Source organism: Cnephaeus nilssonii (genome assembly GCF_951640355.1).
Source record: "Cnephaeus nilssonii genome assembly, chromosome: 10".
NCBI lineage: Eukaryota > Metazoa > Chordata > Mammalia > Chiroptera > Vespertilionidae > Cnephaeus > Cnephaeus nilssonii.
The window spans coordinates 76,314,694-76,327,308 of record NC_137081.1 but is presented as its reverse complement, the minus strand read 5'-3'; the positions used below and the strand labels follow the sequence as shown (position 1 = coordinate 76,327,308).

General features: G+C 43.3%; 1 protein-coding gene across 2 annotated transcripts in view; it reads right to left on the bottom strand.

The window, feature by feature from the left end:
* The window catches only part of ZRANB3 (zinc finger RANBP2-type containing 3), a 199,526-nt gene that overhangs the window by 74,333 nt on the left and 112,578 nt on the right, over positions 1-12,615 (bottom strand). For both annotated transcript variants that reach the window (XM_079781908.1, XM_079781909.1), the window contains 2 exons: positions 6,288-6,459; positions 3,955-4,071 (listed from right to left, as the gene is read on the bottom strand). In XM_079781908.1, coding sequence (XP_079638034.1) covers positions 3,955-4,071; positions 6,288-6,459 — 289 coding nt within the window. The remainder of the gene's footprint in view (positions 1-3,954; positions 4,072-6,287; positions 6,460-12,615) is intronic.

Sequence of the window (12,615 nt, the reverse complement as noted above, 5' to 3'; positions counted from 1 at the left end):
CATGCGGAGAGGACTGGCAACTGAGTGCGCGGCTGGCTTTCTCAAGTGGGAGGGAGACAAAAGCTAAAAGTGCCCTCTGGCTATTTTCAAATAAAAGATTTCAACAAAATAGAAACATTTTTTTTAAAAAAACGTTGGCTGAGATTCTCAGTTTGAACAAAGAATGTTAGAAACATTTTTTTTAAAAAAACGTTGGCTGAGATTCTCAGTTTGAACAAAGAATGTTAGTTAAAAGAGGAACAAAAATTCCAATAAAGCAATAGGTTTAGTTAGTATGTGGTTAAAGAACTAGGAAGAGGAGAAACCAAGATGGTGGCACAGGTAAACACCTGAACTTGCTGCCTCACACAACAACTTCAAAACTACAACTAAAAGACAAAACGGACATCATCCAGAACCACAGGAAGGCTGGCTAAGTGGAAATTCTACAACTAGAAGGAAAGAGAAAAGCACACTGAGACTCAGAGGAGCTGCGGAAGTAAAGTGCAGAGGTACGGAGGCATGCGGAGAGGGCTGGCAACTGAGTATGTGGCTATCTTTTTCAACCCGCAGGGAGACACAAGCTTCCGAATGCACTGAACTCCAGTTCCGGGCGAGACTCGGGGAACCCAGACTCATACGGGGAGAAACTGGACTGTCTGGCAGCGGACGGAACTCAAGGGCGGCTTTCTCTCAGAGGTGCTTGCAGCGATTACCACGGGACACTGAGACACAGGGGCCTATTAGGGCAGGGCTGACAGGAAACCAATGCTGTCTGCTCTGCCCTGAGACTCCGCCCCATCCAAGCTGAGCACAGAGGCTTTTTGCAAGTCTTGTCTCATAAGGGTGTCTCCAACACAGAAGTTCTCCCAGCGTAGACACAGCTGAGCCTCACAGCCAATTGGCCTGGAGGTCAATTCCTCCCAGTGATACCAACAACAATCAAGGCTTAACTACAACAAGACTGTGCACAGAGCCCACAAAGGGGTGCACCAAGAGTGTCCATCTCAGGTAACTGGGGAGGCTGAGCCACTGGGCCCTATAGGACACCTAGCACACAAAGACACTCTATCAACTCAGAGAAGTGGAGACAAAGAAACAGACCACAAATGAAAGAAATGGAGGAAAGCAAACTACTGGATATAGAGTTCAAAACCATGGTTATAAGGTTTTTCAAGAATTTTCTAGCAAAGGCCGATAAATTTAGCGAGACCCTCGAGGATATGAAAAAGGACCAACTAGAAATTAAGCATACACTGACTGAAATAAAAAATATTATACAGAGATCTAACAGCAGACTAGAGGATCACAAGAATCAAGTCAAAGATTTGAAATACAAGAAGCAAAAAACACTCAACCAGAAAAGCAAAAAGAAAAAAAGAATCCAAAAACATCAAGATAGTGTAAGGAGCCTCTGGGACAACTTCAAGCATAACACCATCCGAATTATGGGGGTGCCAGAAGAAGAGAGAGAGCAAGATACTGAAAACCTATTTGAAGAAATAATGACCAAACACTTCCCCACCTGGTGAAAGAAATAGACTTACAAGTCCAGGAAGCACACAGAACCCCAAACAAAAGGAATCCAAAGAGGACCACACCAAGACACATCATAATTAAAATGCCAAGGGCAAAAGACAAAGAGAAAATATTAAAAGCAACAAGAGAAAAACAGTTAGTTACTTACAAGGGAGCACCCATACAATTGTCAGCTGATTTCTCAACAGAAACTATGCAGGCCAGATGGGAGTGCCAAGAAATATTCAAAGTGATGAATAGCAAGAACCTACAACCAAGATTACTCTATCTAGCAAAGCTATCATTCAGAATTAAAGGTCAGATAAAGAGCTTCACAGATAAGAAAAAGCTAAAGGAGTTCATCACCACCAAACCAGTATTATATGAAATGCTGAAAGGTATTCTTTAAGAAGAGGAAGAAGAAGAAAAAGGTAAAGATAAAAATTATGAACAACAAATACATATCTATCAACAAGGGAATCTAAAAATCAAGTGAATAAAAAAATCTGATGAACAGAATAAACTGGTGAATATAATAGAATCAGGGGCATAGAAAGGGAATGGACTGACTTCTTGGGGGGAAAGGGGTGTGGAAGGGAGTGGACTGACTTCTTGGGGGGTAAGGGGTGTGGGGGGTGTGGGAAGAGATTGGATAAAAATCGTACACCTAAGGATGAGGACAGTGGGGGGGTTAAGGGCAGAGGGTGGGATGGGAACCGGGTGGAGGGGAGCTATGGGGGAAAAAAGAGGAACAATTGTAATAATCTGAACAATAAAGATTTATTTAAAAAAATAAAAAATAAATAAAAGAAGTTAATTCTTCCAAATTAACCTACAGGTTCAAAACAATACCAATCATAATTGTACATACTTAACAAGCTAATTTTTTTTTTAAATCCTTATCGAGGATATGTTTTTATTGACTTTTTTTATAGAGAGAGGATGGGTGAGAGAGAGAGATACATCAACTGATTGCCTCCCATATGCTCTCCAATTGGAGATCTAATCTGCAACTTAGGTATGTGCCCTGACCAGGAAGTGAACCTGCAACCTTTTAGTGTACAGGATGACATTCCAACCAACTAAGCCACACAGCCAGGGCTTAACAAGCTAATTTTTAAACTCATATAGGAAAGCAAAGGGCCTACAATAGACAAAACAATTTTGCAAAAGAATAAAATAGGGATGAACACAATGTGATTTCAGGACTTATTATAGAGATAATCAAGCCACTTTAGTGTTCTATATGGTTATATGTACAGTACAATCAATGGAACAGAATAGGAAGCCCAGAAACAGACTCACACATATATAACCAACTGATTTTTTTATGAAAATGCCAAGATAATTTAATGATGGAAAAACAATCTTTCCAACAAAGAATGCTGGAACAACTGAAAATTCATATGCAAAAAACCCCAAAGCAAAAACAAGTCACCCTCCACCCTTACTCTGTACAACATAAAAAAATTAACTCAAAATAGTGCATAGACCTACATATATACCCTAAAGGTATAGTACATTTAGAAGAAAACATAGGAGAAAATCTTTGTAAAATTGGATTAAGCAAAAATTAATTAGGATTCTAAAAGCACAAAACATAAAAGAAAAACTTGATAAATTTTGGACTGTTTCAAAATTTAAAATTTCTATTCTTTCATAGACAATGTTAAGAAAAAAAAAAAATTCACAGACTTGAAAAAACATGTTTGGAAATGACATGTATGTTAAAGGACTTGTTTCTAAAATATATTAAGAGCTCTAATTCATGGGCACACTGCGATTTAAAAACTAACACTTAAAAAATGTTTTTTAATCCTCACCTGAGGATAAGTTTGTATTGATTTTAGAGAGAGAGAAAGGAGGAGAAAGAGAAACATCAATATGAGAAAGAAACATTGATCGGGTGCACACCCCGAATGTGCCCCGACCAGGGATCGAACCGGCAACCTAAGTATGTGCCCTGACCAGGAATTGAACCTGCAATCTTTTGGGGTACGGGACAATGCTCCAACCAACTGAGCCACCTGGCCAGGACCAAAACTCTAACACTTTTTAGACAAACAGAACATGAGCACATTTATGTCTACAGGGAACTAAAAACATAATACCAATAAAAAATAATTGAGAAATTAAAAAGATTAGCTGTAGCAATTATGCAGTAGAACCATACAAAAAGCTGATAATGAAGATGAATATATGTATGTCCTTTAACGTATAAAATACCATCAAAGTGTACCCTTATATTGGAAAGGGTCAATATATGGATAGTAGTATAACCGTGTTCAATATACTATTGTTTACTTTGAATATGTCTAAATGTTTTTCATTATAAAGAGTTAAAAAATAAAATGGCAAACATGTTACAATATGCAAATAAGCTGCTTAAGTAAAACCATTAAAATACATTAAATAATTTGTATGAAGACACACACATGATGGCCCAGCAATGAGTACCTTGGCAATAGCAGTCTGTTTAAACATGCGAGTAATCAACCCCATAGAAGTCTCAGTGGACACGGAATTTGGAGCTCTCATTAATTTTTCCCACTCTTCAAAGCTGGCATTCAATTCCTGTGTGGGAGAAAGCAACAGTGTTTAGACATGAAGCATAAAGAACAGAACAATTAATGCAGAAATGAATCATGTCCTACCTTCTTTTATCCTATCTAATAAAAGAGTAATATGCAAATTAACTATCACTCTGCTACACCCACAAGCCACGCCCACCAGCCAATGATGAGCAAGTATGCAAATTAACCCAACCAAGATGGCTGTGGCCATGGAGCAAACAGGAGGCTTGGGTTGCCCCCGGCGATGCAGGAAGCCAAGCTTTCCGCCCACCCTGGCTAGCCCAGGCCTCCACTCAAGTCTACAAAGTTTCAATTATAGAAGATAAATAAATCCCAACAAAAATGGCTGCGGCTACGGAGCAAGTAGGAGTCTTGGCTCCGCTCAAGGCTACAAAGTTTCAATTATAGAAGATAAATAAATCCCAGATACCAGGGCCTCCGCTTGCATTGCCAGGGGGCGTGGCCCGCCTGCAAACCACTACAGGCCCTTCGCCCAGGCCGCCCCACGCCCCAAGGGAAACCCCACCCTGATCCGGAACACCCTTCAGGGCAAACCAGCTGGCCCCCACCTGTGCACCAGGCCTCTATCCTATCTAATAAAAGAGTAATATGCAAATTGACCATCACTCCAACACACAAGATGGCTGCCCCCATGTGGTCAAAGATGGCTGCCCCCATGTGGACACAAGATGGCCACCACAAAATAGCCAGCAGGGGAGGGCAGTTGGGAGGGACCAGGCCTGCAAGGAAGGGCAGTTGGGGGTGATCAAGCCTGCAGGAGAGGGCAGTTAGGGGTGATCAGGCTGGCAGAGGAGGGAAGTTAGCGGTGACCGGGCCTGCAGGAAAGGGCAGTTGGGGGTGACCAGACCTGCAGGGGAGGGCAGTTAGGGGCAAACAGGCTGGCAGGGGAGCAGTTAGGCATCAATCAGGGTGGCAGGGGAGTGGTTAGGGGGTGATCAGGCTGGCAGGCAGAAGCGGTTAGGGGCAATCAGGAAGGCAGGCAGGCGAACAGTTGGGAGCCAGCAGTCCTGGATTGTGAGAGGGATGTCCAACTGCCCGTTTAGGCCCGATCCTGCTGGGATCAGGCCTAAAAGGGCAGTCGGACATCCCTCGAAGGGTCCCAGATTGGAGAGGGTGCAGGCTGGGTTGAGGGACACACACCCCCGTGCATGAATTTCGTGCACCGGGCCTCTAGTATATATATATAAAGATATAAAAGAAAATTCCCTAAGATGCCAATGTGTTCATTTAAAGACATGGAGGCTGCTCAGTCACATGTTCACACCAATAACAGAAACTAACGATAAGCTGTAGGTGAAAACATTGCTAACATCATAAACCAAACAATTTCAGCTTCCTCTTAAGGGAAAACATTTTGTAAACATAAAAATTTAAATACATAAGAAAGAAGCGCAGTGAAAATGTATATGGTAGCAAAGTATTTTTATAAAAAGATATGATGTTACTTAAATAAAATCAAACAAAAGACTTGGGGGATATTAATTAAATAAAAATATAATATAATCATACATTCTCTTATTTTTCTTTCAAATGCTAAAATAGTGGATAAAGGAAATTAGACTATTCTTATTTTTTCCAATAACATATTGCTTAATGTTTACAGAATGCTTACTCTAAGATTTCAAAATAAAACAATGCAATAAATAATCTTTGTCAACAAAGTTATGCCCAGATTTGAAGAAATTTCAGAGAATATATAAGCATTGCACTACCAAAAATGTATATAAAGATTTGCTAAATACAATTTGGCTTTCTGATATGTTTAACTTCACATCTTACATGATCACCGAGTTTTAAGATTGCAAGAACAGGGCTGTATCTAAGTTATTCTAGAGGACAGCTACTTATACTTAAAAATAAAAAAATCCTAGAAGAAGAAACACAACTTCTCTTGCTTCACACCCTACAGATACTCAGAATTCTTAATACTAAATCTTTGTTGTAATTGAATTACTTTTTTTCTATATTCAGCAGAAATAGATTTTTTAATCACTAGGATACTGAATCTTTTCACATTATATGACTAAAGTTAAATTCTTCCTTCTCGGCTCTCGAAATAATACAAAGCCAATACATATGCTCTATTAATTAAACCAATTTTAAGAAAGCAGACTTTTCCTTCTGTAAAATATGAAATACGTACAATCTTTCTTAGTATAATTTAAAATAAGACTTTCAATCAAAAAGGGTTCTCACCTTGGCTGCTGCTGATGGAAGGTCGAAAGGAATACGCTGTCTGATTTTAGGGGGCAGCTGGGTTAAAACGTCAGTCTTTAGCCTTCTAATCATTATGTCACTTAATAACTGATGAAGTTCATTAAGATTTGATGCTCCTCTACAATCCCACTGAGGCCTTTTACCAAAATATCTGTTAATATGAAGAAAAGAACATGCAGTAAGAAAACAATTTATCCAATGTGTTCTTCCTTTAAATGATAGAAGCCATGGCACTGTTTTTACTGTAATTTTTTAATGCAAATTAGTTTCAAAAAGCTCAGCTTGAGAACTAGTAATGAATAAGATTACACATAACTTTCAGCTATAGAAAATACTAGTGTCTAAATGTACTGTTTACACTGAGTTCATGCAAGGCTGGGTGAACATGAACATGCCAGCTGTACAACATGCTTGGCAAAGTCTTATGTCACTCTGACGACCACTGGCAGTTCTGGGTGGGCTCACACAGGGCAAGCAGAATGTTTATCAGATGTAGCCCTAACTAGGCACTAACTGCCAGTACACCAGCCAGTCAGCAACCAAACCACCTAAAACATCTCCACACCCTCTAGAAGGAGGTATTATCTGGCACCACAGCAAAGGAAACAAAAAAACAACAACCCACTGTGAAAGAGAGAATGGGAGGATACAATGTTTACTGGTAGAAGTCAATGCAGACAGACGCTGACTTGGTAAAGAAAGGAAGCTACAACTTAAAATGCTTGCAAAAGGTAACTTTTCCCCTAGATCTCCACAAAAATCAGGAGTTGGAAGCACCAAGGACTGTGGACAGGTGTTAAGGCAAGAGTTGAAATATAAATATTTCGATCTGGTGGATCTACTAAACTTAGGCATCAGGACAGCTGGCCTAAAAACATCGCTCTATCACTGTGACAACTCAAACATTTCCCCACAAAATTCCCAGTCGTCTTCAGAGGGACCATACTATTAAAAATGAGCTGTTAGACAATAATTAACAAAGGAAAAATTCTTATTAGGCTGTATTATCATTACTAATATTAATAATTAAATAACTATAATTTTAATAGGATTTTGGTGGTATTTTAGCACAAATTGGTGTCAATTTGGGAAAGTTAAAACTTGTTGACATGAATTTTGATAGCAAACATATAGAGTAGTAAGACAACATTAAAGACATGTACCATACTTGCATGTAAAATCGATTAGAAAAGTACAGTGAATGAATGGAGCTACAGTATGATAAAATGAAAGACACCATTCAGTTGTCATCAATAAGAAATTTACTTGTTTAAAAAGAAACTGATAGCATTCTAAGAAAATTCAATCAGTTTATTTATAACTAGAGGCCCAGTACACGGATTCATGCACTGGTGGGGTCCCTCGACTTGGCCTACGGCTCTCCAATATACCCTCAGGAGTCCCGGATTGCGAGAGGGTGCAGGCTTCGCCAAGAGACCCCACTGGTGCACCATCAGGGTCGGGGAGGGACCGCAGGAGGCCTCCAGGGCATGTCCAGCCCATCTCACCCAGTCTCGATCGGCCGGACCCCAGCAGCAAAGTAATCTACCGGTTGGAGCATCTGCCCCCTGGTGGTCAGTGCACAGTCATAGATACTGGTCGAATGGTCAAACGGTCGCTTAGGCTTTTATATATACAAATTGTTATAAATTAACCTTTTGCACTCGGATGTCGAGTGTGACTCAACATGATTAGCATCGGTAGCAGGAATTGAGAAAAAAGCAAGCGAGTGCAAAGGGTTAAATCATTGATACTTGTTCACTGAAATGTCTTTACTTACTTTAATGTTTTATAGCCCCATTTTGCATTAAAAATACACACACTAATGAAAATGAAAAAAATATTTGCCAATACTCAATTCTGCCACCTAGTTTACTATTCACAATCATATACTTAGGTACATTTTGACCTCATGGTAAAAATATGTAATGTTCAGAACTACCAATGATGGGAAAAGAGATTGGATTTGGTGGGGGAAGGTGGTTGAGAATGAAATGTTTGCAATTAAAATGGATTCTTAAGCACACACTCCATCTATGTTACACATTCTGCAGCTGGTCTTATGTCACAACTGTTCTACACGGGCACTGACAGCACACAGGTACCCTCAAACAGGCCACCATAGGCCTCACTTGCCTCCTGCAGGGCACCAATAGCTGTGCTCCAGAAATAGGTAAGAAGTCAGAGCATCTAATCTCACAGGCCAGCCCCAGGCCTGGAAGGATGAGGTCTCTTAGTTTTAATTTTAAAAATTTCCTTTGCTCTCAGTCTCTTTACCCCTCTCAGTAGTACAGTAGCCAGTATGAACCATGGTTTAGACTCGGAAATCCTTTCTCCCACCCCCAGCCTCTTTTCTTTCCCACTAGAGGTGGCAAGGACTCTACAGAGTATTGGCAGCACCAAGTGCTACTAATGCCCCCTTCCCCAAGTTTGGAATGCAAAAGGGAAATGAGAGGGGGAGGGGGCTGGAAGAGGTGCCACCTGTAAACACTGGTCTCTTGCCATTCAATTTGATGCTTATTATATTATGGAATATCCTAATCTGTTTTATTTAGCAGCTTTATTAAGATACTAGAGGCCTGGTGCAAGAATTTGTGCACGAGTGGGGTCTGGCCAGCCTGGCCCCCAATTGGGGTGGGGGGGCCGATCAGGGGTGGGGCCAGCCAGGGGAGTGGCCGGGGGAGGTTGCGGGGGCCGATCAGGGCCCGGATTGGGCTGGTTGGCTGCCACAGTGCGCATAATAGCGACTGGTCGCTCCAGTCATTCTGCTGTTTGATCGCTGGGCTTTTATATATATAAATAATTCATAATGCCAAATAATTCACCCATTTATAGTGTACAATTCAGTGTACAATTTAAAGTGTACAATTCTAATATATTCACAGATAGTGCAACCATCACCATGGTAAATACTAGAATGTTTTCATCATTTCAAAAAGGAACTCCTATATCCTTTAGCTATCACTCTTAACTGCTGTCCTGCCTTCCCATCCCTAAGCAACCACGAATCTATTAAAGATTTCCCTATTCTGAACTTCCATATACATGGAATCACACAGTATGTAGTGTATAGCATATAGCATATAGTACACTATCCTATCCTATCTAATAATAGACAAATATGCAAATTGACCATACCTCCGCCACGCCCACAAGCCACACCCACCATCCAATCAGAGCGAGTATGCAAATTAACCGAAACCAAGATGGCTACAGCCACAGAGAGCAAGGTTTCCTAGGTAACAGAGGAAGCCAAGCTTTCTGCCAGCCTTTGCAGGCCTAAGCCTCCACTCAAGCTACAAAGTTTCAATTATAGAAGGTAAACAAATTCAAACAAATGGCGGCAGAATGGAGCTTGAGAGAGCAGGCCAGGGTTGCCGCCGGCAACAGGGGAAGCAAAGCTTTCCACACACCATGGCCGGGCCCACCCGCTTAAGGCAACAAAATTTCAATTATAACCCCAACACAAGTGGCTGCAGGCCTCGGAGGGAGCCCCAGGCTTGGCTCTGCTCCAGGCTACAAAGTTTCAATTGTAGAAGGAAAATAAATTCCAGATACCAGGGCCTCCACTTGCGTTGCCATGGGGCGTGGCCGGCCTGCAAACCACCACAGGCCCCTCGCTCAGGCTCCCCCACGCCCCACGGGAACCCCACCCTTATCAGGGACACCCTTCAGGGCAAACCAGCTGGCCCCCACCCCTGTACCAGGCCTCTATCCTATCTAATAAAAGAGTACTATGCAGATTGACCATCACTGCAACACACAATATAGCTGCCCCCATGTGGTCAAAGATCCTGCCCCCATGTGGACACAGGATGGCCACCACAAGATGGCCAACAGGAGAGGGCAGTTGGGAGGCATCTGGCCTGCAAGGGAGGGCAGTTGAAAGGGACCAAGCCTGCAAGGGAGGGCAGTTGGAGATGATCAACCCTGCAGGAGAGGGCAGTTAGGGGTTACCAGGCCGGCAGAGGAGGGAAGTTGGGGGCAAACAGGCTGGCAGCAGAGTGGTTAGGGGGTGATCAGGCTGGCAGGCAGAAGCGGTTAGGGGCAATCAGGAAGGCAGGCAGGCAAGCAGTTGGGAGCCAGCAGTCCTGGATTGTGAGAGGGCAGTCGAACATCCCTTGAGGGGTCCCAGATTGGAGAGGGTACAAGCTGGGCTGAGGGACAACCCCCCTCCGTGCACGAATTTCGTGCACCGGGACTCTAGTCTAATAATAGACAAATATGCAAATTGACCATACCTCCGACACACCCACAAGCCACACCCACCATCCAATCAGAGCGAGTATGCAATTTAACCCAAACCAAGATGGCTACAGCCACAGAGAGCAAGGTTTCCTAGGTAACAGAGGAAGCCAAGCTTTCTGCCGGCCGTTGCAGGCCTAAGCCTCCACTCAAGCTACAAAGTTCAATTATAGAAGGTAAACAAATTCAAACAAATGGCGGCAGAATGGAGCTTGAGAGAGCAGGCCAGGGTTGCCGCCGGCAACAGGGGAAGCAAAGCTTTCCGCACACCCTGGCCGGGCCCACCTGCTTAAGGCAACAAAGTTTCAATTATAACCCCAACACAAATGGCTGCGGGCCTCGGAGAGAGCCCCAGGCTTGGCTCTGCTCCAGGCTACAAAGTTTCAATTGTAGAAGGAAAATAAATTCCAGATACCAGGGCCTCTGCTTGCATTGCCAGGGGGCATGGCCAGCCTGCAAACCACCACAGGCCCCTCGCTCAGGCTGCCCCACGCCCCACGGGAACCCCACCCTGATCAGGGACACCCTTCAGGGCAAACCAGCTGGCCCCCCACCCCTGTACCAGGCCTCTATCCTATCTAATAAAAGAGTACTATGCAGATTGATCATCACTGCAATACACAATATAGCTGCCCCCATGTGGTCAAAGATCCTGCCCCCATGTGGACACAAGATGGCCACCACAAGATGGCCAGCAGGAGAGGGCAGTTGGGAGGCACCCGGCCTGCAAGGGAGGGCAGTTGAGAGGGACCAGGCCTGCAAGGGAGGGCAGTTGGAGGTGATCAACCCTGCAGGAGAGGGCAGTTAGGGGTAACCAGGCCGGCAGAGGAGGGAAGTTGGGGGCAAACAGGCTGGCAGCAGAGTGGTTAGGGGGTGATTAGGCTGGCAGGCAGAAGCGGTTAGGGGCAATCAGGAAGGCAGGCAGGCAAGCAGTTGGGAGCCAGCAGTCCTGGATTGTGAGAGGGATGTCCGACTGCCCGTTTAGGCCCGATCCCTGGGACCCCGGGCAGTCGGACATCCCTTGAGGGGTCCCAGATTGGAGAGGGTACAGGCTGGGCTGAGGGACAACCCCCCTCCGTGCACGAATTTCGTGCACCGGGCCTCTAGTACTAATATATAGTGACACTTCCTTCACTTAGCATAATGTTGTCAAGGTTCATCTGTGTTGTAGCATATACACTGAGTGGCCAGATTATTATGATCTCTGAGCGCATAATAATCTGGCCACTCAGTGTATAACCTATATAATAAAAAGCTAATATGCAAATTGTCCCCTCGACCAGGAGTTTGACCAGCAGGCAGGCTGGCCAACCACCCATGTCCCCTTCCCCTGGCCAGGCTGGCCGGACCCCACCCATGCACGAATTCATGCACCGGGCCTCTAATATATATATATATATATATATATATATATATATATATATATATATATATATATATGTATATATACACACTGAGTGGCTAGATTATTATGCGTTCAGAGATCATAATAATCTGGCCACTCAGAGTATATCAGTACTTTATCCCTTTTTAAGGCTCAGAAATATTCCATTGTGTGAATATACCACATTTTGTTTATCTATCTGTTGACAGATATTTTGATTGTTTCTAACTTTTGGCTTTTATGAATAATGATGCTATGAACACTCATATGCAAGTTTTTGTGTGGACATATATTTTCATTCCTCTCAGGCAAATACCTAAGAGTGAATGGCTAGGTCATATAGTAATTCTGTTTGATCATTTAAAGAAGTGCCAGATTGTTTTTCAAAGCAGCTGGACCTGTTTACATTCCAACCAGCAGTGTTCAAGGGTTTCGACTTCTTCAGGTCTTCACCAATACTTGTTATCCAACTCCCCCCCCCCCCCCATTGATTTTTAGAGAGAGTGGGGGGGGGGGCGGGGGAGAGACAGAGAAAGAGAAACATTGATGTGAGAGACACATTGATTGGTTGTTTATTGTACATGCCCCAATCAGGGCCTGGGCAGGGGAGGAACTTGCAACCAAAGTATGTGCCCTTGACCAGAATCAAACCTGGGACCCTTCAGTCTGCAGGCCGAC